The 27310-nt window shown below is 28.2% G+C and overlaps 1 protein-coding gene across 3 annotated transcripts in view; it reads left to right on the forward strand.

The window, feature by feature from the left end:
- Nucleotides 1-22529, forward strand: part of LOC107455936 (histone-lysine N-methyltransferase SETD2) — a 38890-nt gene extending 16361 nt beyond the window's left edge. For all 3 annotated transcript variants that reach the window (XM_043040868.2, XM_043040870.2, XM_071179540.1), the window contains exons 11-21: nucleotides 3221-3325; nucleotides 3832-4314; nucleotides 6841-7015; nucleotides 7827-7881; nucleotides 7987-8060; nucleotides 8493-8713; nucleotides 9435-9794; nucleotides 12664-13106; nucleotides 15093-15240; nucleotides 16503-16706; nucleotides 19456-22529. In XM_043040868.2, the coding sequence (XP_042896802.1) occupies nucleotides 3221-3325; nucleotides 3832-4314; nucleotides 6841-7015; nucleotides 7827-7881; nucleotides 7987-8060; nucleotides 8493-8713; nucleotides 9435-9794; nucleotides 12664-13106; nucleotides 15093-15240; nucleotides 16503-16706; nucleotides 19456-19617 (2430 nt within the window). In that variant the 3' untranslated portion in view covers nucleotides 19618-22529. The remainder of the gene's footprint in view (nucleotides 1-3220; nucleotides 3326-3831; nucleotides 4315-6840; nucleotides 7016-7826; nucleotides 7882-7986; nucleotides 8061-8492; nucleotides 8714-9434; nucleotides 9795-12663; nucleotides 13107-15092; nucleotides 15241-16502; nucleotides 16707-19455) is intronic.
- The last annotated feature ends 4781 nt before the right edge of the window (nucleotides 22530-27310 follow it).

Below are 27310 nucleotides of genomic sequence, written 5' to 3' on the forward strand. Positions count from 1 at the left end.
AATTATATTCTTACATTTTTTTAATTTACGAAAGCATTTTTAAATATTTTGCTTAACAATGTTTGATAATTAGACATTTCAACATTGTCTATTAGTTTGTAAGAGTTTTTGTAGCTTTCAATATTACCTCTTTGCTTTAAAAGGCATCATAGAACATTTCATACTTTTCTGACCTCTATTGAAGAGTATAAAAGACAAGAAATTTTCATAGAAGAGTGTGAATATGTTCGAATAACATAACTAAATTTATCACTATTCTTTTTACTTTTATGCTAGCTTTATCTTTTTTTGATAATCACTTGTCATATTTAATTTTATATTACTATTCATCTTCCGAGGCTGACTCCTTGGCATTTTGATTCACCAAAATTGTATAATTTATTATGTCTTTTTCAACTTCACATAGTCAGATTTCTCTCCTGGTGTTTGTAAATTACCATCTATTGAAAAAAGTTTCATCCATTTCTACTTTGTTGATGATAATTTTCTCTGTGAAGCTATCAGCCTCGTCGGCAATGTTTAGTCCAAACTTTTTTAATTAGTTTGATCTTGTTTCGGACAAAACAATATCCCAAGCTCTGTCAATTGTAGGCATGGTTAAAGAATTCAAACAGGATAAACAAAATTTAGGATTAACAATGTTGTTTTTGTGAGAGTCATTGTCTCTGATTATTCGTTAAAAAATACTTTTTTGATTATAAAACTTGAAATATCTTATTCTATTAATCAAGGAGTTGGATTATTGATGTAATTTTTGGAGGCAAAAACGCCAACTTTATGTTTCTCAAACGTAACTCCTCTTCAGCCGGATGTGCTAAACAATTCTCCAAAAATAGAACATTTTTTTTTTATTTTTCAAATCCTTATCCCATGCAAGATGGAATTCTTTAAAGATATTTTGTGTCATCCACATGTTATAGCTATGTGCATAATTAACTGGTAAGTTGTTTACTTTAAAGCAACAAGGCTTTTTGTTCTTTCCTACCACAAAAAGAGATTATTTTTCTCTTAAATTTCTTGTCACATTACATCTAAGCAGCACTGTTATACTTTTTTCCCCTTTGATTTGTTTTTAAACAATTATGTAGATTCTGGAAATTCACAGAAAAATAATCTTGTTTCATAAGTATTAAATATGTGTTCAGATCTGTAGTCTTAAACAGGGTTCCCACAGTACTTGAATTGTTGGAAAAAATCAGGGCCCCAAAAAGTGCTTGAATTCTGTGATAGGGTCCTTAAAAAGTTTTTTATTTTCTGGAAGTAATTTTAAAAATAATATTTCTACAAAAGAAACATGGTAAAAAAGGGGGGGAACTTCTTGCAAAATAATAGAAATGTCATTCACTCCTCTTCGTTTCACAGTTTTCTTTATTGGACAGTAGAAGGTCTGCTAAGTTTATCTAATTTTCTAGTCTGGTCTAAATTTGGAAAAGGCTCTTATCTTTATTTACCCCTCTCATGTGATTAGATTACAAAATACAAGTATTTTATAGGAAAACCAATAGTAAAAGGAAAACAAACGAAACCATGTCTAGTATTAGCTTTGTTTTAACCGTGTGTAGCATGCACTAATTTTAAAACATATGCAACTTTTGGAACTTTTTATTTTATTTGCTAACATGTCCAGATAAGTTTTATTCCAATTCGAAGAAAATGGAAGGGGCTTTCCTAAGTTTTGATGTGTGCAATTTGTGATGCTATCAAATGTAAAATGATAAAGAAATTTACTCTTAACGCAATTTTCGAAAAGCTCCTATTAGTAAATTCTTATGGGTGAAATAGAAATACATATTTTTTGCCTCCTTTGTAGATCCTTGAAAATTGGGTGAGAACCCTGTTAAAGCAATGTTGGCCATCCATCCTTTATCTGGTCCTCGGCATACTTAGAATCAGCATCTCGCTTTTTGTCATGCATTTAAGATAAATAATGTTGTTGCTGTCCTTATATCAAGTTAAGCATCCATCTGTTACTTTAAAGTCAGACTCTCCTAACAGATTAGCAAATTCCTGCGCTTTCTGAAATAAAAAAGGGACATTTAAAGTTCGCCAGCATTTTTGAACCATTCCAGCAAAGCCATTCTTTTAATTTCATCAGAAATTTTTTGCCTCTGTTTTAGAATGTTAAACAAAGCAGTAGGTGAAATCCTTAATTTAAGTACTGCTTCACGTTGACGATATTTAGGAAATTAATCGTAGTTTTGCAAAATTTCAAATTTATCCTTAACTCTCAAATCTTGCCATTTAGCAGGTTGCAAAGCAAAGTTTATATGATGTATGCATGTTGACTAAGATATCTGCTTATTTTCTTAGAAAAGAACTAGTATTTTTTAAATTATCGTTTAAGTTTGTAACTTATTTTTCTAACTAAAAATACAAACTTTCTATTAATACAATGTACCAGAAACACTGTTTTTTAAAGCTTTCTTCCAAAAGGAAAAGAAACTAGAAATTGGATAAAACAGTTGAAAATCTAAAAAACTTATCTAAAATAAGGTCTTAAATAATCATTTCATTTTTGAAATTGCAACTAATTTATGTCAAAACTTAGTTCTGAATTTAAAGTTTTTTAAGACTAAATATCTAATTTTATTTAAAAAGTTAATTTTTATCTACAATTTTTGTTTGTGTTTCGTTATTGTTAGTTTAAAATTTTGTATAGGTTTATGAAAAAAGATTCCTATAGGAGCTTATTTATTCTTGTTTCCAAAACTCGGCAATTTTTTCATGTTTAAAACTTAGTATATATTGTAAATTTATAAATTCCGTATTAACCTTTAGAAGGTATAATAAATTATAAAATTCAATTTTTACTTTGATGGAAAAAACAATTGTTCAGAGCACTATTGCCTGCATCAGTAAAGTAAAGGCAGAATTGAAAAACGGTGCATTTGTAAAGGCAGTGGTGTGGTGGTTTTGTGACTGTGTGCCAGATAGCTACCAATAGCTGTAATTTGGTGGGAAATGATTTTATTTTTTGCCCTTTTTTTTTAATCTGATAATTTATAAATTAGTTCAATAGTTGAATTATATTGAAGTAGATGTAATACATAATTTTAGTCAGCATATTTTCCTTAAATTATTAATTTACTAATTTTATTAATCTTGTAACTTTTCTTTTAATTTTAATATTAAATACAATAAATGTTTCTTTAATATGAATTAAGGTTTCTAGACAGACAATTAGCGAATATAAAGTCTTTTCAACATTAATTTATTGCAGAAAACGGAAGAACAAGCTTGTTTGCGGCTGTTTTTGGATTATCATGGACTGCCTCTTCTTTGGAGTTGGATGACAGATGTTGTGGACTTGGATTTGAAAACAAAAGTGAGAATAAAAGATTTATTAAATGCTACTTTTATTTATAGAAGTATTCTAATAACTTGTGAAGTTTTTTTTCCCAAATAATTTTTGATTATTTATTTTCTCAAAAAAGTATTCAAGAAAAATCTCCCATTAAAACAGAAGATATCTTATATACCAATGTATATACAATGTACCTATATGCCAATTGTTCGAAATTCTTTACATTTTGGAAAACTTAATATGTGCATTGCATCTCAGTGATATTTTATATTCTATATTTTTTAATAATTTTATTCAATCTATTTAAAACATAATTTCACCAATGAAAATTATTTTTGTACAAAAAAATCATTTATGTTTAGAAAACATATGGTCCCTATTTGCAGATTCAAGTACCTTTCTTTCTCTCTTTTTAATTGGGATTTTTTTTCCCCTTCCTTTGGATTCAAAAAATCTGTTCTGTAAATTTCAAACTTAAGGAAATTATATTTGTCTCTCTAATTTGTCACTTCCATCTTTTCCTTTAGATCCTTCAAGTGTTGCAACTACTTCCTATTCCCAACAAGACTATGCTTCTTGACAGCAAAGTTATGAGCATTGTAGAAAAATGGGTGCAAGAATGTGATGTGGTGAAAAAAGACAATTCCTTGACAAATTTCTCTTCTGAAGGAAATTCTGAATTTTTCACCAAAAAAATGAAATTCTCTGATTTTTCTGACAGTGAGACTGACAGCAGTGGTTCTCAGCATGCAACAGACAGTTCTGAAAATAAATCATCCTCTACTAAAACGAATTTTTCAGTTTCGGACATAAGCTTACCTCCTCCTGCTGAAGGAGATAACAAAAAATTTGATCTTTCACCATCCGATATACCATTGCCCGATACTTTACCTGAAACCAAGCAAAACTTAAGTTCGAAAACAAATGCTGCTGTTGAAAACACAGATACGCTTAGAAAAGATGTCTCCTCCATAGGATCAGAACTATTGTGTACTTGGAAGAATTTAAAAGTGAGTTTTGAAAAGTTTAATAATCATGTTGACTTTCTTTATAATTCAGTGCTAATTTTTCATAATTTATTTCGAACTGATTGACAAAATTATTTAGATTCATTTCATGAAAAAATGAATTCTCAATTTACTTCTTTTTTATGTGTTTGAATTTGTTAAATATTTTATCAATTTTATCTTTATTTTATTTTTAAAAAAATTTGACAAATCCAAATCATTTGTGATTATAAATTTAAGTTTTTCATGAATTATCTTCTATATATATATAGTTTAATTTTCATCATAATTATTTATCAGAATTTCATTTATTTATATTCTACAATAAATCATAGTAATCAAACAACGGGCTTTGGTAAACAAACATCCTATGATTGCATTCTTTTTTATTATTATTTTTTTGGCGTTATTATTTTTATTCAAATTTCATTCATTTATGTTATAGTCCTACATTTGATAGTCAAACAACTAGCGGCATTCTAAACTAATTATATATATTTTTATATCGTTTTTTTCTCTATTTTTTATCGTTAATTTTATTTATTTATATTATTCACATAAATCTGACAATCGAACAACTAGGATATGTAGTTTTTCTGGTGAGAAATATTTTGTCTTGATTTTCAATTTTTTCCTCCTAATATTCTTCATTTTTTGTGTCTTCAGAACATTCAATTGTCTACAAATATGAATTTTAAAATAATCATTTTGAAGGATCAAAACATTTGCATTTTCTAACCAAAATCTTTTTATTTTTATTAATAATAATAGTTGTAAAAATTGCAAAATTCGTGTTAACTGAAACTTATGATCCATCCACTAATTGTATACCTTATCCTGGCTTATAGCCCTATGTACAAGATTCATTGGTTCTACGAAGTCTATCACTGTATAAATATTTTTAACATAGTGTTTGCGCTATCAATAAGGAATAATGTGTCTAGAATAATTTATTAATGAATTACATATTTAATGTTTATTTGTATGTTCTTATTTTGTTAATAAAATATATCAACTTTCTAGTTGTCTTTGTTATTCTGTACAGTTCTACAATTTAAACCATTTTTTAATTATTAAAAGATTTTTTAAAAGAAAAATTTCCTACATAACTATAAATTGCTTTATAATTGTTTTAAAATTGACAACTTGAAACAAAAATGAGGCCTTTTAATTTGGGAATTTTTTTAAAGGTACTACTAGATGCTTTGCTTTGATACGGTAATTTCTTCATTGTACCAATTACTGAAGGATTTTTTTTTTCTAGTTCAAAATAACTAAAGCTCTAGGCATTTTATAAGAAAAAAAACACCTTCCTCCTTTTTACACCTAGATCTTCAATCAATTTGGTTTTTTATCAATATTGAAAATTCCTTCTGATTAATTATTAAAACGTAATTTACAATTAAAAGGAAATCTTAATTATTTTAACTAAAACGTCAAATTAAAAACTTCTCTTGTGAAATTTTTAAAGATTAATTTTAATAGTTTTCATTCTAATTCATATTTTAAAACCATTTATTTTTTAAATACAGATTGCCATATTTTTTAATGTTTTTAGGTTTTAAAAAAATTACCATGTGGGATTTTTTTTCAGCAAAAAAAAAATGCTGAAGGAAGTAGATTCTATGATACTTCTCTCTTTTATCAATGAAATATCAAAATAAGACACTCTTGTTATTTAACAAAAAATGCAATGTTCAAGAAATTCATTATTTCAATTAATTTGACTTGTAGATCAAGTGAAAATAAATTCTTAGTTTTGATGCCCTATGAAGGAATTTATATAAATAAATTTTAAAGAAACAGTTTCCCAAAACATTAGTTATAATGACTTATGTACAATTGTATAGACTTTTAAATTGTCTGTATTATCATGAATAGGTACTTCTTAAATTAACTTTTTAAAATATTCCTTTTAACTTAATTATTGCACTTAAAATAAAAGTTTATATTTCAAATATTTTGATGTGGAAATTTTGAGAGTTTTTAGGCTATTTGTCTTATGTTTGCTAGTAAAATTAATTCTAAATGTAACACTTTATTTTCTTTTTCTTTGTAACACATTGAAATAGTATTTGGTTAGCATTGAGAAATAATTTCTCTTCATAGAATTCTAAATTAACTATAAATTTTGTTTACTTGCTTTATATGGAAAGATCTATCCAAAGCTTATAAAAATAAAACTTGTTAAAAAATAAATTAATTAAAATGAGTTCTTGCATAATGAGATACAAAATTTGTATAATTACACATTATAATTATTTTATCTTGCATCGAATATCAGATTGTCTAAGTAACATAAAAACAGCTTTATTTGTGGTGAGAGAAACTTAACTAAAACTTATAACAAATATGTCACTAAAATTAGAAGATCATGTATTTACAATTTTCAAACCATAAGGTAGTTGTCTAGTTCTAAAAAAAAAAAATTATAATTAAATTGGTACACCAATTTAAGAAAATTTTATAAATTGTGTGTTTTCAAAAATATTTAAGCAACTTTAATGTTTTGTATTATTTGTTTGCCAGGAAGTATTTCGCATTCCTCGCTTGGAGCAACAAAAACGAAGGAAAGAAGATGAGCGAGAAGCTGATCATGGTGTTATGTCTCGTGTTCAAGCTGAAATAAAAAAACCAGAGATTGAAATTACTGGAAATCAAATACAAGTTGTGATAGCTGGAAAGACATCTAACAACATGAAAAGTGAGTGAATATTATATTAACCTAGTTCATCATTTATAGTATTTTTTTTTATCTCAATTGTTAAGAAATAATTTGCATTATTGAAAAACTTTTAATAACAAGTAAGAATTCATTTGTAAAATTACATTGTTTAGTCTAACTAAAATATTCTGGTTAACCAATGTCAATGAAACCTTGGCTGTAGGTTAGATTGACCTTTTAAAAAAATCTGGATACTAGATAAGACAAGAGAATATATAAGAACACAAAAAAAGAATGAAATTGATGTCCAATCTATTTTCATCAACCGCATAATAATTAGCTCCACCATTTCATTCAGGGTTTTTTGATCTATGACAGCAACATGGCCTTCAAGTCTTTTCATTTATGATATGTTTCCATCCTCTTCCTTACATGCCTCTCTCTCCAGTTTTTGCGAATTTAATAATTACCTTTTCCTATTCTTACTCCTGCACTAATGTGGTGCAGAGAAATTTTTAGGTACCTCTGTTGTTTTCAACAACTCCTTTTAAGTGCATTAATATCCTTTCTCTAACATTAAAAAAAAAACTTGCTATCAGTCAAAATGTATGCTCATTTCTCCCTTATACTATGTATACCTAGTTTAAATCCCAAGCTTTTATTGTAGCTAGTCATGTTAGTCTTTGGTTTTTTCAAATGTTAACACATTTGGCTGTATTCGAATTTTCTAATGTCTTAATTGGAAATTGCCCTATGTACAATTTCTCAAAATCTGTTTGAAATAGTTAGCTCAACCAGCTTATATAATAGAAATTATTTATCAATAGTTAGCTTTATTATATTTTTCCAGGGTTCGATTTCGACAATCCTGATTTAAGCTTCAAGCATGATCACCACCATCGCAAGTAAGAAACCTTCCCTTTAATTTAAAAAAGAATTTTCTTAAATCTCTTTTTTTTTCCCCATTTAAAAAGTATGTTTGCAGTAATGTTTTTTTTTTCCCTCTCCAGAAGCTTACCAAAACTGCCATGTGTAAATAAACCAATTAGAAGAGCTGAAGAAATACCACAGAACTTGGAGGAAGGTAAATAATTTGTTATTTATTTCAGCTTTTTAAAATAAAATATAGTTGATGGATGTTGGCTTTGTAAAGACAAGGAGTTTGGTTAAAAAACATATTAGCTATAAATATGGAACATTAAGTCTTTTAAAAATAAAAAAAAGTATTTAATAGATATCTTGTTGTTTTTTTCTAAACATTAATATTGCATATTTTTCCAAATAAGTGTTTTCTAAATAAGTGTAACATGATATTCCAGTCTTTTATTCAGCTTTATGTACTAAGCTTATTAAAAACTACTCTGACCCTTTTTTATTGTAAATAAAAAAAACTGGTACTTATAGTATAAATTAATATTTTTAAATCTTGTTTAAAAATACGGTTTCTTTTAATTTTGCACTTTTCTTACTTCATAGTATCAAGAGAAAAAAAAATTTTGTTTTTTTTCCTTTTTAGATCCACTTTTAGATGTGGAATCTCCAATATTGTCTATTGTTGCTTCTAGTCCCATTCCTCAGCATTCTACCAAACCAAATCTTCTTCCAATTCCAACATACTTGAATCAGCCACCTGTAAATTTTCCACCTCCTGTCTTACCAACTACTGCTCAACCTCCACCGATTAAAAGCTCACCAACAATGTTTCCTCAACAGATCATTTATCCACAAGCTCCACAGGTAATATCTTTATTAATGGAATATATTTTTTTACATAAAAAGTACATCTGCAAGTGAAATCTATGGTATATAAATTGATATCAATTTCTATTAATCTTGATATTGATTTTTTGCACTTAAAATTTTCAAGATTTTTCACTTTAGTGTCAGAATCACCCCTGAGTTGAGTTTTTAAAGTTATGACCTTTTATTGTTGATTTCACGTTTTGCATTTGCCCCGCCGAAAACTATTTCAGCTATTCAAAAAGTAAAGATGTGCGCACGGTTACTTAACTTGTTTATCCATAGAAAATATTCTGTGTTAAAAAAACGTTTTTGTTTCTTATCTCATTTAATACTCACCCAAAAATTTGGTTTATAGCGTATACATCATTTTACATCATTCTAAATTGTTTAATTTTGAATGGCAAAAATGTGAACAAAGCTGGTCAAATAGCTCTTGAAAATTTGAAAAGACAAGTTTTTTATATTTCTTTACTTAAAATCTAACTATTCAATTAATTTTGCTCATTCATTTTTTCGTATGATTTGTGACTCATTAATCATGATTGTTCATTAATTGCTAATTAAGCATGGCTAATTGATCATTATGAAATAGAGATTTATTTACGTGTCCCTATTAGTTTTACTTAAAGGTCTCGTTTTTGATAATAATGTCTTTAAATAGTTGACATTTTCTATTTATTCTTATGCATTGATTAAATATTTTGTTTGTTTACAGGTTAACTTTTTGAATACTGCTGTTCCACCACCGACTATCACACATCCAACAAATATGCCACCGCCATCTACATTACTGCCAAAACAACATCCACCTCCTCCTCTATTACCACAATCTCTTACAAGTATTCCTCCACCCATTCAATCTGTTGCTCCACCATCTCTCCCACCACCAATTAGTACTAATTATATATTGCCACCAAATGTTCCTCCACCCTCTCAGTTTGTACCTAATCAAACAATTCCAGTATCTGGCTATCCACCTGGACCCAATCCTCTAAATCAAAACCAGTCCTTCTATTATGTTCAACAACCTCCTACTGTGTCATCTGCACCATTAGAAGGAAATTATCCAGAAAGTGTAAGATTATTTTTGATTGTTTTAAGTACTATTTGGGGCCGATATTATGCTACTTGGAGCTGTTTTAATATGTACTATATATTAATGTACGTGTCATAATATCTACTATTTGCTCGTGGTAAACATGCTTTTTACAACCTAGTGAATGGGATAAGTAAGAGAGAAAAAATATTTGATTATTGTAATTGAGTTGATCTCAAGCAATAGAATTATGTCAAAGAATACTGAACATTGTTAATATTAATTTTGAGAGGACGAAACTCTAAAAATATGTTTTACTTATTCTAATAGCGGAAAACCATCGAGAAGAGCAGCAAAAACAATAATTAAAAAACTGGAATTTAAGTTCATTTATTGTGTCCTCATATCTCTTTCAATTTTGTGCATGATTGTGTAACGTTGATCATTGCTGATTTATTGATAATTTAGTTTTGTCTCAACCCACAAAAAGGACGAATATTCGGCCAGTATCAATAATAATAAACTGAAAAAGTTGCCTAAGCGCACAATAATATTTATTTTCAATGCGACTTTGCTTAGGAAAAAAAGTTTTATTCATTACCAGGGAAGTGTGTCGGAAACACTAACTAATGTGAGCCAGAAACAAAACAAATTATATGTTGAAGTTATTTAAGAGTTGTTTTTGATTTGTAAAAATATATAGATTCCTCCTTAATCTCTGGAAGCTGCTGTTTCAAGTTTTTTTATATTCACCAATTTTTTTTTCTTCCTGCGCCTTGCCAAGCAAGTGATTTTCTAGAGTAGTTTGTTGACTATTTGTTGCCAAGTAACTTAGCCGGTTCTTCCATCTAAAAATTACTCAAATGTTACTGAGTAGGCTCTTCTATTTAGTATCTTGAATTAATATATTTTGCAATATAAATGAATGATATATATATTTAAATAAGACTAAACAGGAACTTTTGCCGAGAATTCTCAAGTTTTTTTCAAAATGTCACTTAGTTGGTTCTTTTACTAAGCTCTTCATTTATGAGCATAACAATACTAAATATTAGATAAATATTTATTTTGGTGAAAAAGTTAAACATATTTTCTCTTTTAGTTTTAAATATTTTTATTTAAACCGAAGTTTGGATTTTTACCCCTGTTATTACCTCCTTCCTTCCCCTTGTCTGAAACTGTCGCAATTTCATGAATCCCTTCCCCTCTAAACGTTATATCTTTTATGGATAGCCCCTTTATGTACTATATTATTTAATGAATAGTGTTGTACTCTTAACAAAAAAATCCAAGTGAGCTGTATTAAATATACCAGAAAACTACTAGATTTTGCTAATTTATACTCATGTGCAATCAATGTTTCTCCCACCTTTCACACTGGAATTTTAAGGCTCAACAACTTCTAATATCTAATTGTGACTTTCTCAATATCCATTTGTGATTCCAACTTGCTTGCTGTTATCTTAAAGTGTTGTTTGTTCAAAAAATGTTGGCAGGACCCATAATATCAGCTTTCTTAGTATAGCAGTCTTATTTAATAGATATTCTGATATGTTTTCAAATCAAGCAATTAAAGTACTAGTTAGAAATTAATTAAAACAGCAATTTTTTATTGTTTTAATGATTATTATCGTTGTTTAAGTTTGTCATAGCCATTTCTGCATTTTGTGCTTTTTTACTCCACATGTAAACGTCTCATTCACTAGCAATGGCCAATCTGGCTTTATGTGCTCATTTAATAATTTGCAATTGTTTTATTTTCATGTATAACATTTTATTTCTTTGTTGGCATTAATTTTTTTAACATGTTTGTAAAGTCACAAAAAGGTTTTGATAAATATTTTTGCTATTATTGTGTTAATGGTGAAAAACATAATTACATACAGGGCTTTTCTTTTGCTTCTTTTATTATAATTTATCATTTCTTCACGTCAAAAGTAATGTAGTTTACCGAATGTAAAAGCCTTTAAATCCTCTAATTTTTTTGATATGATTAAAGCTTTGAAAGTTGGCCTTAGTATTATATAAAACAGAAGTTCTGAGAAAAGTAAATTAGCAATAGCATAAAACTCTAGCTAATTTTAAATTCCATATTTTTATTGTTTGAGGAATTTATTTTTCAGGACTCAGATCTAACGTTATTGCTTGCATCAAGTAAATAAATAAGTGTTTTCCCTCTGAAGTCTTTAAAGTAATTTTCCAGTTGACAATTAATATTTATACTACTATACAAAATTGAAGGAAATGGATTGTTTTAATTATTTATTTAGGTTATTTTTGTTAAATAAAACTCTTTCTTAATGATTGTCTTTATTTATCGACTTTGGCAATTAGGATTGGGAACAAATTATTTTTAGACATATATCTTAGTTTGAAATTTACATATTGTTTAGCATCAGTCAATTCTAACTGATGAATTGATTAATAGCATCAGTATAATATTATTTATAATTAAAATTAGCTTGCCTGAGTAATAATCAACGTTTTTACTTAAAAATAATGGATTTTTGAGATTATGTTGTTATTGTAAAATGCAGAACTCTCATTGCTAAAAACATGTTCTTTTGCTTTTTTTTTTTTTTTTTTTTTTTTTTTTTTTTTTTTTTTTTTTTTTTTTTTNTTTTTTTTCAAAATTAGCCAATTAAAATTGTTTATATAATATAAAATCTGTGCTGAGAAAATGATTTTAACTGAATGTTATTGAAATTTAAATGCTTTATTAGCCTATAGAATTACTTTTTACAACTCTAAGTAAATACTGTCTTAATTTTTTGTACAATTATATCTTTATTTTCTTAACCACAATAAGATCTGTTGCCCCTTGCACAAAGTTTTAGTTTCACTTTGCTTAGACAATTATAAGGTTTTCATTTTTTATATAGTGTATTAATGTGACTTAATATTTTAGGTGCCTATTCAGTCTATCTCAACCATACCAGTGCAGTGTGGCACAACTGCTACCCATCAATCAAATTCTCTACCACTGCCAAGTGCTAATCTCCAACAAGCACAACTCTCAAACCCTATGCCATTATCTTCAACAAATGTGCTTCCAGTGCAATCAATCAACCCTCTACCTATTTTATCTACTTTGCCTTTATCAAGTACTATGCCTCTATCAAATACTTTACCAATTCAAGAAATGCCTCTATCGAATACATTACCAATTCAAGAAATGCCTCTATCAAGTTCATTGCCAATTCAGGAAATGCCTCTATCAGGTGTGTTACCAATTCAAGAAATAGAACCTTCACCTATTGCTGAGGAAGTCAAGCCAGTAAAACTTCCGAAAAATTGGCGAAGTGCTACTGACTCTGAAGGAAATACTTATTATTATCATTCTGTAACTAGGTAAAAAATAGTTTTTAAAATTAATATAAATTATTTTTCTAAACTAAAAGTTGTACTGCCACTGGGCTTGTATAGTTTGGGATCATAATTGTCCTGATAAGAAATATTTTGCTTGATTTTTAGCTTCTTTTTTAAATGTTTCTGTTTTTTTCCCCCCTCTTTTTTTTGTGTGTGTTTAAAACGTTTGGTTTTCTACTAATAGAAATGCAGCCTTTAAATTAATTGATTTGAATGAACAAAAGATTTGAATTTTTGATGCAATATCTTGTTATCTTAATTTTTGTTTAATTAATAGTACTAGTAAAAATTAGATTGTTCTAATATAGGGTCCATCTTCTAATTATATACATAATTTAACTTTTTAGGACTTCAGACATTTTATGAAAAAGAAACTCAATTAACAGGTTTACATGATCAAATTTTCATGGTGGTGAATTCAGGGAAAATCCGTTCATTATTTTCAGTGAATGGAGTAAAAAATCTTATTGGGAGCAATTTTCGTAGTCTCGCAATCATTGATTCATCTCTTTCATTTGATTTTAACTACTACATAGTTAACCAATAAAGCTCTTGTAGCTTTTAATGGCCAAAAAAAAAAAATTTTTTTTAATTTACAGGAAATGTAACGTACTGTTAGTCCTCAAGGACTCTCCATCTGCATCCAAAACCTTTTGCCTAAATGTCTGCAGCTGTAAAACTTTGTGAATGCTGAAAAGGTCTGTGAATGCTTGCTTGCGTCTTTTTCATTAGTGAGGGCTTTTCATGAAAATGATTGCCCTGATAGTGAAAGGAATGATATGTAAGGTCTTTTGAGTAAGGAGGCTAGCATAAAGTCTCCCAATGACATGAAACGATGCATTGTCATACATGTAGAGTACACCTTTGCAATTCACCAGTGTTGTCTCCTTTTGTTGCAAGTGAAGTGTGTGCAGTGACCATTTACCTTGTTGGTAATAGCTCATAGTGAACCACTTGACAACTAGCGTACCAGATACAAATCATAGTCTTGCTGAGGTTCAAAGATTATCTTTTTCTATGAAGAACAGTGTCCTGGAAGTGACAACCTCTTTTTGGAATGCTTGGATAACTCATACAAGATCCACTTTTCACTAATAAGCACTTGATTGAATCATATGCGATATGGTAGCAAAAAAGCAATGACCATGCAAGCAGCCACCAGTGCAGAACCCACTTGCTCAGCCTGTATGTGTTACCTAAGCAGTACAGGTAAAGCCTAACTGTTTAATCAGAGAACATTAAACTGTCTTGCAAATTTACCACACGTTAGACTACTGTCCTCTTCAACGACCGCCAGCAGGGATTCGTTATACTACATGGTTTTTAAACTATGTGATACACTAATTTGTTATACCTATTCTTACTTCATTCAGTGGCAAAGCAAAAATGGTAAAAACTTTATTAGTTACCTTGTAACAAATTTGACTAAGGGGGACTGAATTTGACTGCAAAAAAAAAATTTAAAGTGACATTCATTGTGTTTTTATTTGAGGTTATTGAAACCTTACTTGAAATTTTTATTTAATAAAGCAAGTCTTAAAATTATGTACAAATTAAAAAATTTAAGTGATTTAAATTGCAAAGCTAACCATAATAGCAATATAAATTTTTTTTCACATTTAGAATTCATTTATTCAAATTTGAAATGTGAAAAGAATATTTATCTAAAAAATATTTCATTGTTATTTTCATCAACTTAATATGAACTTCAGTGGTCTAATTCTTAAAGATATCTTTAGTTTAGGACACAGTAACTATGGATTAAGCCTGGCTGTTTTTATTATTATATGTATCTATAGTATGTGTATTTTACAAAGTAATTGATTACACTTGTGTTTATGTGCACTTAAAGGAATGTTTTTTTTTTTTCATTATATAATCTCGTTTACCCTTTGTGTTTGTCAATGAATCAAAATTGTAAGTTGTGATTTACTTTTGCTTATTGACTTAAAATTCTATTCTTTTCAGAGAAACTCAGTGGGATCCACCTACAGCAGATCAAGATGATGACAATGAATCAGAAGATGATGATAATTCTGCTTCAGAAGAGTCTGAATCATCAGATACTCCTACTTATGATGAGCCAAAAGTTTCTACCAAGCACTCGAAAAGAAAGGTAATGCTCGGAACAAAAATATATATGTGTGTATATATATATATATATCGCTGTAAAAGGTGTAAATTGGTGATTGGCGACTTTCACCAGTGAAGGTCAACAATCACATTGTCGCTTTGGTAAAAGTTCAAAATATGTGCTAAAATTTAAGTGCATTTGCCCTGTATTCTTTACTCTGATTTTCTTCAAAGGTAAGGGCTATTGCCCAGTATTCCCAATGCTATTGTTTTTCCTAATTGGTTATTAATATATCAAAAATAATATTAAAATATCAATAACTAAATTGATTTCAAATCAGGTATAGCAAGTATATTGGACTTTCCCCCAAACTACTATGTGATCATTGGCATTCACTGGTGAAAGTCGATATTCTGCAGATATGAGTCTTTCACTCTGCAACAATATATAATTCTCTTAGAAATTGACACCATAGCAACACAATACAAATTGACAACTTAGTTGAACAAACAAAAGAGAAAAAAAATTGGCTATGAAATTTTATTGTTTGTTTACTTCCCCAATCTATTGATTAATAAGTGAACTATATAAGGTCAATTCAGATACAGAATAACATTTTTTGCATTAAATTTAATACTATTGATACATTACTATGTAAATTTGATGACATTATGAGCACTACATATTTCTTAGCTTTTAAATTTCTTTTATTTGATAGATTTAATAATTTATAATCCTTCCTAATTGTTATTCAATATCAAGACAAGTGAGCATCAAAATTACTTTTAGCCATTTTTTCTTCAAACACATTTAACATACTTAATTTCCAACTAACTTTTTGAGTTTAAATCTTGTCAGATTATTTAAAATCTAATGTTAACAATGTAGGGTTGCATTTATTTTTGGCCCATCCTACTAATTTTTGGTTAGCAAATGCACATTTGCTGATAATTTGAATTTGTTGACTTGAGGTCTTAGGAGTTTTAAAGCTTCCCATTCCCCTTCAGTCTAACTGTTGGATATTTTTTAAAAATTATTACTATTATTACATTTATTCGCTTCAACAATTAAGCTAAAAAATGAATAAATCTTAGAATAGCGCCAAAATATAATTTTCATTATAACTTTGTGAACAAATAAATGTATTTAATTTCTGCTCATCTTCTCCATTAGAATAAGATATACTGATTTTGCTGTTGAATGAATTTTTGAGTATGAACTGATGAACTAACTCTAAAGTTCTTATTTATTTAATTCAGAAATTTTGAAAGTAAAAAATATTTTTTTTTGTGTGTTTATTTCAGTCAAAGAAAAAGAAAACAACAAAAGCAGCAGCTGATACCAGTGTTTCTTTTCCTGTACGGCCAGAAATTGCAAAAAAAATAAAAGAGCTTTTTAGAACGAAAATGTCAAGTTTCATTGTCCAATGCTTAAACCACTATAGGAAGCCTGATTGTAAAGTTGGGAGAATCACAAATAATGAAGACTTTAAATATCTTGCGAGAAAGGTTTGTCTACATTTCTCATTAAAAATTTAAATCACGATTAACTTACTCATGTAAAAATCAAATGTTAATAAATCATTTATCTGTGGTGTCAATAAATAGATATGAGCTTAAACATACTGGGGAAATGAAAACATGCTTTGCCTACACCAAATCTAAGTCATAATTTAGCAAGATCGAGCATATAAGGCCACTACTTATTTTTCTATTTTGGACTTTTAACGCTAAATTTTAGGATGATATACTCATACCCATTGGATTTTATGTGGCTTTTTTCTGAATTCCATTTGGATATTTTTTTTTTCTTTTTACCAAAATTATTCAAAATAGCATACGATGAAAATTTTTGATTAACATTTAAGCTGCAATGTATAATTAGTTTGAAATTATGTATTAAAATCTTCCATGAATTGGTAATATTAGAAATTAATGTGTTATAGATATATGTTTGAATCATCATCTGTTTAAAATATATGAGTCTGATATCTGTTTAAATTGTATGAGTTTGTAGTAAAATTACTATTTAATATAACAGTTATATAGTCAGAAGTAAGAATTTAATGAGATATACCAGGGTGCGTACAGACTCCTTAGAAATTCTTGGAAATAAAAAAGTCTCCAAGATGTACTTGGAACTACTTAGATTTCCAAATTAGTCCTTAGAAACTCCTTAGATTATTGCGTTGCATAGATGAACATACAACGTTCGCTGATGAATTTGCTGTCTAAGCAGAGAAACTGAATGATATGACTTGGCTGTTAAAATCTAATAGTTTAGGAGAAACTTTAAAAGAGAAAAAAATTTAATTGCAAGAGTTAGAAGAAAAAAATAACAACAAATAATTTTAATTTTACATGTTCCAAGCAAACTTAATTAATAATTTACTGTGATTTTTTTTTGTATAAAATGCCTTAGATTTTCTTACGTATTCAAATTGAAAAATATAAGATTGGTCGGTTTTTATGTTAATCTTTTAACATCTGTACTCTAACAAGATTTATTGAAATATTTGAAACTGAAAAATGTATTTATGTGTAAAAGTGTTAACTTTATTTATTTTTCTTGATGAAGTTTGACAAAGTCAAAATTTATTTCAAAAGGGCTAGAAAAAAATATGCAAAATGTACATTTTTGCAAGTTCTGTATAATAACTACTTTTTAATTTTTAAAAAAAAATGTTCTAGTTATCATTTACTCAAACTTTTGAACTCCTTGGATTTCTTCTTCTGATCTCTGTATGAACCCTGTATGATATACCAGAACTCTATTTTTCTTTCTAATTTATAATGACAAAAAATCCAGGGTTTTCTCTGGAAAATCACTTATTATGATTTGATTTTTAAAGCTACATAACAAAGCTTCGTCATATCAATGTTTTTATGGTCCCATTATGTAATGATAATGATGACTTAAGTGATAGCTTTGAAAGTTCAATGTATTAAATTGAAGGATTGTCCACTAAATATACAAAATTGTTACAGGCACTATGCTGAATTCATTGTTTCAAAATGTTCTGTTGTTTTTTATTATTAGGAAAGTCTATTTTTATCCTTTGCAAAATTTGATATTATAAGCTTTTACCAGTTTAGATTTTCAAAGAATGTTATCTGTTGTATACCACAGAGATTCGTCATATCCAATTATTTGTTATAATTTCACAATTGTAACATTATTATAAAATGATTACATTATGATAAAAGGCCATTCACATAACACATTTATTATTTTCAACCAATGCCGGGCAAATCTCATAGGATAGAAATTTTCCTCCCTTTAATTCTGAAAAGGAAAATAATTAAAATCCATGTAGTCTTTGAAATTTATTAGATTCTTGTTTTTTATTATAAATTTTAGTAATTAATAATTTAAGATATGAAAGAAAAATTATTATGATTTGTATAATCATAATTATAAAAATCTATTAGACTTTCATTTTTATTTTATTTTAACCCAGTGAACAATTCAATCATAAAATTTCTAATTGAGGATTTGAGGGATCAACAACAATATTACATCTGTATGGACTTACATCTGTATAGAATATTTAAATGCCTTTTAATCTGGAAATCATTGAACTCTAATCATTTAATCAAAAATGTTTTTAAAAAAGGTAACAAAATACTGAATTTTAAAATTTATGGGATCATTAACTAATTGATATTTTTAATAAATATTCAAATTGTCATTTCCAAATTATCAATTCACGGTAAACAATAATTTGAAACATCCGACAGAGGAAATTTCATTTGAAATATGGTTTCTTTATTGATATTATTTTCATACTTAGATTTCCTTTACCTTTTTTTCTACCTTTCTTTATTCAGAATACTATTTTTTTTTTAATTGTTGCTTTTTGGGATGTAAGGAAATAAATCTACTATACATTTTTTTTACCTTTGTATATTAATATTCTTTAATTAATTGTGTTTACTGAAACGAAATATAATATATATATGAAAAATAAAAAATTTCATTTTACTTGTGTTGCAAAATCTTAAGATACAATTTAAAAACAATTAATTTGATTTATGTGTAGTATTGCTATTCATAACTTTGCTCGAATTTTGGTACCTGTTTGCACCTTTCGCTTTAAAGAAATTTAAGTTGTTGTTTTTTTTATGTTGGTTGCTTTTTGCCCTGATATTTATATAGGCATGCTTTTTTATTATACTTGTGTTGAAAAATCTAATGGTAATTTTCATTATGTTACTTTAAACTTGTATTCTAAAGTGTATTTTTTTAACTTTTCAGCTGACTCATTACATCATGACTAAAGAAATTAAGCAGCTTAAAAATGTGGAAGATCTCGACTGCAATGAAACTGTAACGCACAAAGCCAAAGACTTTATTAAAAAGTATATGTCAAAATATGGAGCAAAATACAATAGAAAAGAAAAAAGCTCACCCTCATGAAAATTATTATTTCATTAGCATTTTCAAAATTGAAGCAATATATTATGTGTTTGTTTTATATGTATTACACAAGAAAAGATTTTATTCCAGATTCCAAATTGTTTGTAAGGTGCTTTTACTGTTTGACAATGAGTATTGCTAGCATTCCTAAATTGAGACATTTTTGATTGACATAAATTCCAATTTTTAATTTGGTGGTTTCTTATTTATGTAAATATTGTTTGGTGTCAAATCAAACAGGTATTGTATATAGGTTTTTCACTTATATTTCACCTGCATCAGGTGACATCATCTGCCTGGTCATGTCAAAGATATTTGTCTTTCGAGTTTTCATGTTTTTTTGGTTTTATTGTTATTTGTTGAAAATTAATTATTTATAATGGTCAATATTTTACTACATTTAAAATATTTATTGTTTATATATTTTTCTAGAAAAACTAGTGCTTTCGACCTGATAGTGAACTGAATTACATAGCCCCTTATTATTTTGCGTTTGTGAAAAAGACAGGAAAAAAAGACATGATCTGTAATTTGTGATGCAACAGAAGTCAAAAGAATATAACAAAAAACAATATTATACATTTATATCAGTTCCAACTCATAGAAAGAACAACAAAAATTACTTTCTGAATCTAAACTGGTTTACAATGCCCATTTTTATTATTAAAAAAATTGCAGACAATGCAGATGCCAAGATAATAAGTATTCTTTTCCCTTCTAAAAGCTAATTATCATTTTGAAGTATATAATTTTTATTTTATGAAGAGCATTACATTGAATCCTACTATAAAGCGGATCTACTGTATTTTAGTTTTTGTAATAATGAAAATTACTACAGGGTGGGCGCTCTGTGTGGAATAATTCTTTCTGAAATTCATAATTACTCTAAGTTATTAAAATCTAAGCAATTTGTTATATTTTACCATTGATTACACAAATTTTGAGCTAATGTGTTTTAATCTATTAATAGACATTAAAATTGTTAAATAACTTATAAAAACTTAATTAGCAGTATTAATATTTATTTTCTTGTCTTCATCGCTATTTTAATTAAAACTTAGCTTTTTATTTCTGTAAATAAATTCATATTTATCTTGAGCATGTAAAAAAGTTAATAATAAATTTTTCTTGATAAAAAATGAAACATTTAAAGCTGAAATTAAAAAAGATTCTAAATGCCATACACATAAATTCCTTATGTTTATAAATGTAAGAAAATGTTTAAAGTCTGAAATTGTGCCAATTAAAACCATGAAAATTGGACCCTTTCACCTGACAAAAAAAAAGAAAGAAAAAAAGAAATCTTATGGAATTTGGTTTTTTAGAAGAGTGTCCACCCCTGAAAAATTTTAATAAAAGAGCAAAGTGGACTACTATTGCACAGTGACAAAAAAAAAAAGAGAGAGAGAGAGCATACATTTTTCGTGCTATCTTAAAAATTTAGCTGCTTTATAAATCGAAATTTATTAGTGACTGTGTTTTGAATCATTTAATAATAATTTGTGCAGTTAAAAACTTCTTTTTTTTAACATTTTTTTTTCTCTCTGTGCAATAATTGAGGCTAATTTCTTTTAGATTATTAGTGACATAATAGGGAGACAAAAAAAAAGCTTTTTTAGATTTTTTTTAAATATGAAATAAGAAATTGATTTTTATGAAAAACTATTTAACCATAATTAGAAGAAAATAACTTTATTGCACAATTTGTTTGGAAGCCTTTTATATGAGTCTCATTTATTTAGTGTAACCTTTTTAAATTTTGTAATATTTCTGCATGTTTGAAACAAAACTATTTTTTTTTTAAACTTACATCTTTTATTTTAATTAGTGTACCTTAATTTTTAATATGTATCATTAATTTACAAATGATCAAAGTTAATGGATGTGGTACATTTGCAGTGTAAAAAATCTGTTATTTATATTAAAACACGCGTCAGGAAGAAATTATGTTGAGAATCATTAATTGCTCGTAACATAGTTAATGTAATGAAAAAGTAATAGTTAGTAAAGCAAGCTATGTTTACAAGCTCTCTAATATATCTCACTAGTGTTTCTAGAAAGAAAGAAAAATGACTATTACAAAGTAACAGTTTTGTTATCATTACAAATAAAAAGGAAGTGTTTTTAAAGAAGCCTCTCAATAATGTATTTGAATTGTGTAGTAAAATATTATACATAAATATTTCTAATAATAAAATTCAAGTTGTTTGTTTATGTTAGAATTGTTACTGTTTTTACTTTTACATTTAGTTATAATTAAATATTTTAACTTAAATATAAAAATTCAATATCATACAGTTGGTGTTTATTTATTTCTCTTTTATGATTAAAAAAAAAATTCATTGTATGTGAGTTATTTTCTTATTGAAACGTGTAACTAAACAATGTGCCTTTATATCTAAAATAAAATTTTTCATTGCCTATTTATTACTGAATCAACCTTTTTTTCATATTTCTGATAATTTTAGTATGTATCTGCAAATTTTTAACTTAACTTATAGTTCAAATTTATTTTTATAAAATGAAACTGCAATCATTATCTGTGGAACATATTTAAATTTGTGAAACTACCATAACCTATTGTGGTGGGAAAAATTTTTAATTAATAATGCTATATATTAAATTGCAGCTTTTACTTAAACTCTTATTAATTAAAGTTTAAATAATCATAACAAAACTTTGGTCTGAATCGACACTACTGCCAAATAGTTTTTGTCCTTTTTCTCTCTCACAATCTACTTTCTTTTATCCTTGATTGTATACATCTTTAACTTCTTTGGGTTGACCAGTACATATTGTTTTAATTAAAAAGTTTTGATCATGTATAACTTGTGGTTGTAAAACATTTGAAGTTTTGTCTGTCAATTTAAATCATCATTACAAAAATAATAAATGCATATTATTAAGTAATATTTTGCTGAAGTTTGTTTTTCTTGTTGTATTTTATTAATAACTGGGAGTTACTAAGAAACTTTTAAGACTGGAAATGGAAAAGCATAATTTTCTTTTTTAATACTTTCTATATATGTGTATACATATTCTTCCTTCCTCGCACAGTCTAGCTTGATAGCCCAGGATGGGCCTTGGCTTTCTCAAAGTAGCCTTTTCCAGCTAGTGTTTTTTTAATTCTTGGTCCTTAGGACTAGGATGTCTTTTTCAAGGCTGTTAATCCATCTTAAATACGCCTGCATTTTGTCCCTGTGCCAACTGGTCATGCAGTAAATATTTTTTTGTAACGTAGTTTCCATCCATTCTAACAGCATGAACTGCCCATTTCATACGTCCCGCAGTGGACTGATCGTTAAGACACGGTTCCCAGCAGATCACCGAAGTCAAGCATCACTGGCTGCGGTCAGTGTGCGGGTGGGTGACCACTTGGATTAGTCTGCGTAGGGACCGAGGGTGTGCGGTATTGGTCCTCGTTAAACTGTTCTACCGTAAAGTGCTCGACTTCGCGTGCAGGTCGTNAAATATTTTGCATAATTTCCTCTATTTCCAGCTCAGTTAAAAATTTTCGACGCTTCGACATTCTAACGGTAAAAAGAAAAAAAATTCAAGCCTACAAGATCTAATTATCCACTAAAAACTAATCCGAAAATCGAAAGTAGCGAGAGATAAAAAAAACTCCCTTACTTACTGTAAATAAATATCACGTGCTAATTTAAAGAGCCCTCATAAAACATTCCCCCCCTCCACTCCTTCCCCTAAAAACCACGTGACTGTACTTTCATCTTGAGTAGAAGGTCAAATCTACATGTATCTGAAACCATATGGACACACAATGCCATCTTTTGGAAGAAATTTCATTTTTTAACGAGAACGAGAAACGGGGTGAACGAGAAATCTCTCTGACACGCGGGTGTGTCGGCCGGGAAGTGAGCGCGTTTCTTGCTGGCACATATATGTGACAGTCGGCTCGAAAGGGATATGGCTCTAAATTTAATCATCTTAGCTGCGTGCCATTATTTATTTTATTTAATTCAACCAAAAATACCTCTTATTCTTCCTTTTGGAAATACCCAATCATGGTCTCATCAGACCCGAGACATGGACCAAGATTCATTACCATAACTTAAAATAAATCTTATAGGACTCATACAATGAAACCTTCGTTTTTCTTTTGATTCCATATACTATACTTTCATATTCCATTAAAACAGTTAGCTGTAGTAATTCTCAAGCGCATCCTGAGAGATTCTTGCAATGGATTTTAGGGCAATAATATCTATGCTATCAACAAAAGCTAGTAATTGTATTGATTTATTAAAGATCTTGTCTCTGGTATTGATGTTGGCATCTTTTATCACTTTTTAAAATGCTTGATTAAGAGAAGGCTACCACCTTCAGCTATCAATCAAGCCTCGACCACATAAATGGAAATACTAGGCTGTAAGCGAAAGCAAAGAGCTCGTCGCACCCTATAAATCTACTTACTTAAAGAGAAGGCTTGCTAGTGCATCTCTGGCATCATTTTTTAATATAGGGTTCGATAGATTATTCTACATTTTGATCATGACTAGTTTCATTTAATGTCAGGCTTATCAACATTAATAAATTGTCGTGAGTTTTAAAATCTCTCATGTAAGAGCTTTTAAAGTCAATTAAAGAGGTGATGTATCAATGCCAAACTCTTAAGCCTTGTCCATAATGAGTTGGAAGTTGAATATCTGCTCTGTTGTGGACCTTCCTTTTTGAAGTTCATTTTGAAAACCTCCAACTGTTTTTTCCAAATAGCAGAAAGTCTGTTAAATAGAATGTTTGAGAATATTTTATTTATAACCTATGCAGAGCATGCTGATTCCTCTATAGTCAGAACACCCCAGTATACTTCTTTCTTTTTTGTGTTACACACGTTGTACTTATTTTATGTACTTCGGATATTATTTCCTGTTTCCATATTGCTTGTATTATTAATTCAAATAGTTTCCTTCAGAGGTGATTGTGCTACGGAAAAAATCCGGATTTTTTCCTAACTGCGCTCCGTAAGTTTCCGGAAATCTTAGTCCAGACGTTTTAAGAAATCATCGATCACATTTGTGTATAAAAATTCTTCTATTTAATTTAAAATATTAGAACTAGGCTGTAGTGCCCAAGAAGAAGAACTGGAATTTATACTTGGCATCTTTCATTTGTAAATATTTTTTCTGGTAGAATAATAAATGTGATTAGAGATAAAAATAATTATTCATTTAAATTATGCTGTATATAATTTGTTTAGATTTCAATGTTTTGAAAATATAAATGATTTAAATTTATAAAGAGATTATGCGTCTTTAATGATTTTACTCAAGAAATTTTCCGGATTTTTGAGTTGGACTCACACCCCTGTATTTATCAGTAACTCGGATGGAGTAGCGTCATAAGCAGGTGCTTTTATTGTCTTTAATGGTAATTCCTATAATGACTTGTGCCAGTGTTGGTGGTTCAACCCCGTTTTGACTTTGAATTTCTGTGCTTCATATCAAGAGCGTTTCTACCGTTGGGGCAACAAACGGTGCAGTGCCCAAGGGCTTAAGAGTAAGAGGCATCCAAAATACTTTTGTAATTAAAACGATGTATCATTACATAATAAAAGTATCAGATTGTGGGGCTTTCGATAGTCTAAATATGTTACTGTTCATATTCTCCATTGTCGAATTTAAATACGTTACTGTTCATATTGTCGAAATTAAATACTTTACTGTTCATATTCTCCATTATCGAAATGTTCACATTTTATCTCCCCAACACTTCTGTTCTATCACTCAAAATTACTCCTTCCTTTCTACGACTAGAGGTAGTTCTTAGATTGAATTACTTACGCCCAAGATTTATTTCTCGGGGGGAAAAAGCTCTGCTTTCATTAGTTTCTCTCGAATGTTCAAAATTTTTTAAAGATCCTCGAAAGTTTTCTTTTTTTTTTATGGATTCCTTTCTTTTTGCACCTTTATATTCATTCAATCACAGAGTTTCTTAAATGCCTCCTGTTCAGCATTTTACTATATCAGCATTTACTGTTCAGCATTTTATGCATTTTTCCTTTTTGTAGCCATAAAACAAACGTTATTAAACCAATACTTCCCTTTTTTTTTTTCTCTTCCACAACTTTATTACTTGTTCCAATGCTTGTTTCCTTTAGTGTATTCTTTTATTGTCGATATTTTCCTCGTCATTAATTCCTTTTTTCATATGTCTGTAATTTTCCTTTGTTTTATCTTCACTTTGAACTTATGAGTTCTGTTTACTTGCAGCTTATGCGCAATAAATGAAACTTATTGTTTTTCTTAATTTTCTTCGAGTTTCTTTGTATTTATTTTGCTATATATATATATATATATCTTTATATATAAGAAGAGAGTGGAATGATAACACATAGCCAATCACAGAAGACTTTTGGTTAGTAACGCACAAAACAGCCAATCAAAATTGAGAACGCATGTATGNTATATATAAGAAATCGCATGTTAAAAATAAGAAATCGCATGAAGTTTAAAGCTTTTAGAAGTTTGAGAAACAGACAATAAATTACAAATGGAAAACGTTTTTGTGCACCCTATGCCAAAAAATATAGCAATAGATTTGTAACTTGTGACAGTCATTTTGGTTATTATATGTAATAATTACACAAAATTTCGTAAACCTAACTTTAATACTTATTGAAATATAAGCATTTAAAAAAGAAAAAAAAATTTGTTTTAAAGCTTTTTTGCAAGAACTTTAAAAATATTTAATGAAATGAAACAAAATTTTAAAAGTAATTTAAAATTAATTATAAAATGTTATTTTTAAAATTTGAGAAAAATTTATTTGAAACTGCGCAAGACATGAGTAATTAAAATAGTTCTTTTATACCGCACATGCTAGGGGAAATTTTAAAAAAAAATCTTAATTTAGTAGTGAATCGCATTTGGCAACTGCGGTAGAATGTTCGATTTGAAAGTTTTTAAAATTTAAGAAATTCTAAGCAATTTTCTAAATAGTTTTCGTACTTTTTAAAAGAATGCTCAAAATGTTATGGAGTTTTCCACTTGTTTTATTTTGAACTATTAAATATGATTTATTAAAAATGACCCTGGCATTGCTTGGAATCATTCCATATAAAAGTATCTTTTTTTCCTCCTGTTTTCTTTCCTTATTAAATCATATTTTGGTGTATGAACGTTTATTGTAAGGTATCATTTGTTATTAAATTCTGTCTTATAATACAAAATAATATTATTAGAAAACCCCTTATCATTTTGAGCTTTCTTTTAAAAAGTGCGAAAACTACTTTGAAAATTGCTCGACTCTTTTTTAAATTTTTAAGATATTAAAATCGGGCTTTTTTCATTAGTTGCCGAATACGATTCATAACAAAATTAAGTAACAAAATTAAGTAACAAAAAAAAATAATAATTTTTCCACGCATATGCAATATAAAAGAACTACTTTCATCACTCATATCTTCCTTTTTTTTTTTTTTCCAGCAGCAGCACTTGATACATAATATATCATTCGCTGGAGCCCACGCAAACATACTAGGGGAATAAACATTGAACACAAAACAACATCTAATTAAACATGTAATAGCATAAAAACATAAGAAATAGCATTAGAAAAAACATAAAAAATATCAGAGGCATAAACAAAAAGTTCATAGAAAGTCATTCAGTTTGCGGTACTTATAATAGCTTAACAGCCCTCCAATATGTGTAGTAAATGCTTCCTACCTAGA

Source organism: Parasteatoda tepidariorum, chromosome 4, assembly GCF_043381705.1.
Source record: "Parasteatoda tepidariorum isolate YZ-2023 chromosome 4, CAS_Ptep_4.0, whole genome shotgun sequence".
NCBI classification, from domain to species: Eukaryota; Metazoa; Arthropoda; class Arachnida; order Araneae; family Theridiidae; genus Parasteatoda; species Parasteatoda tepidariorum.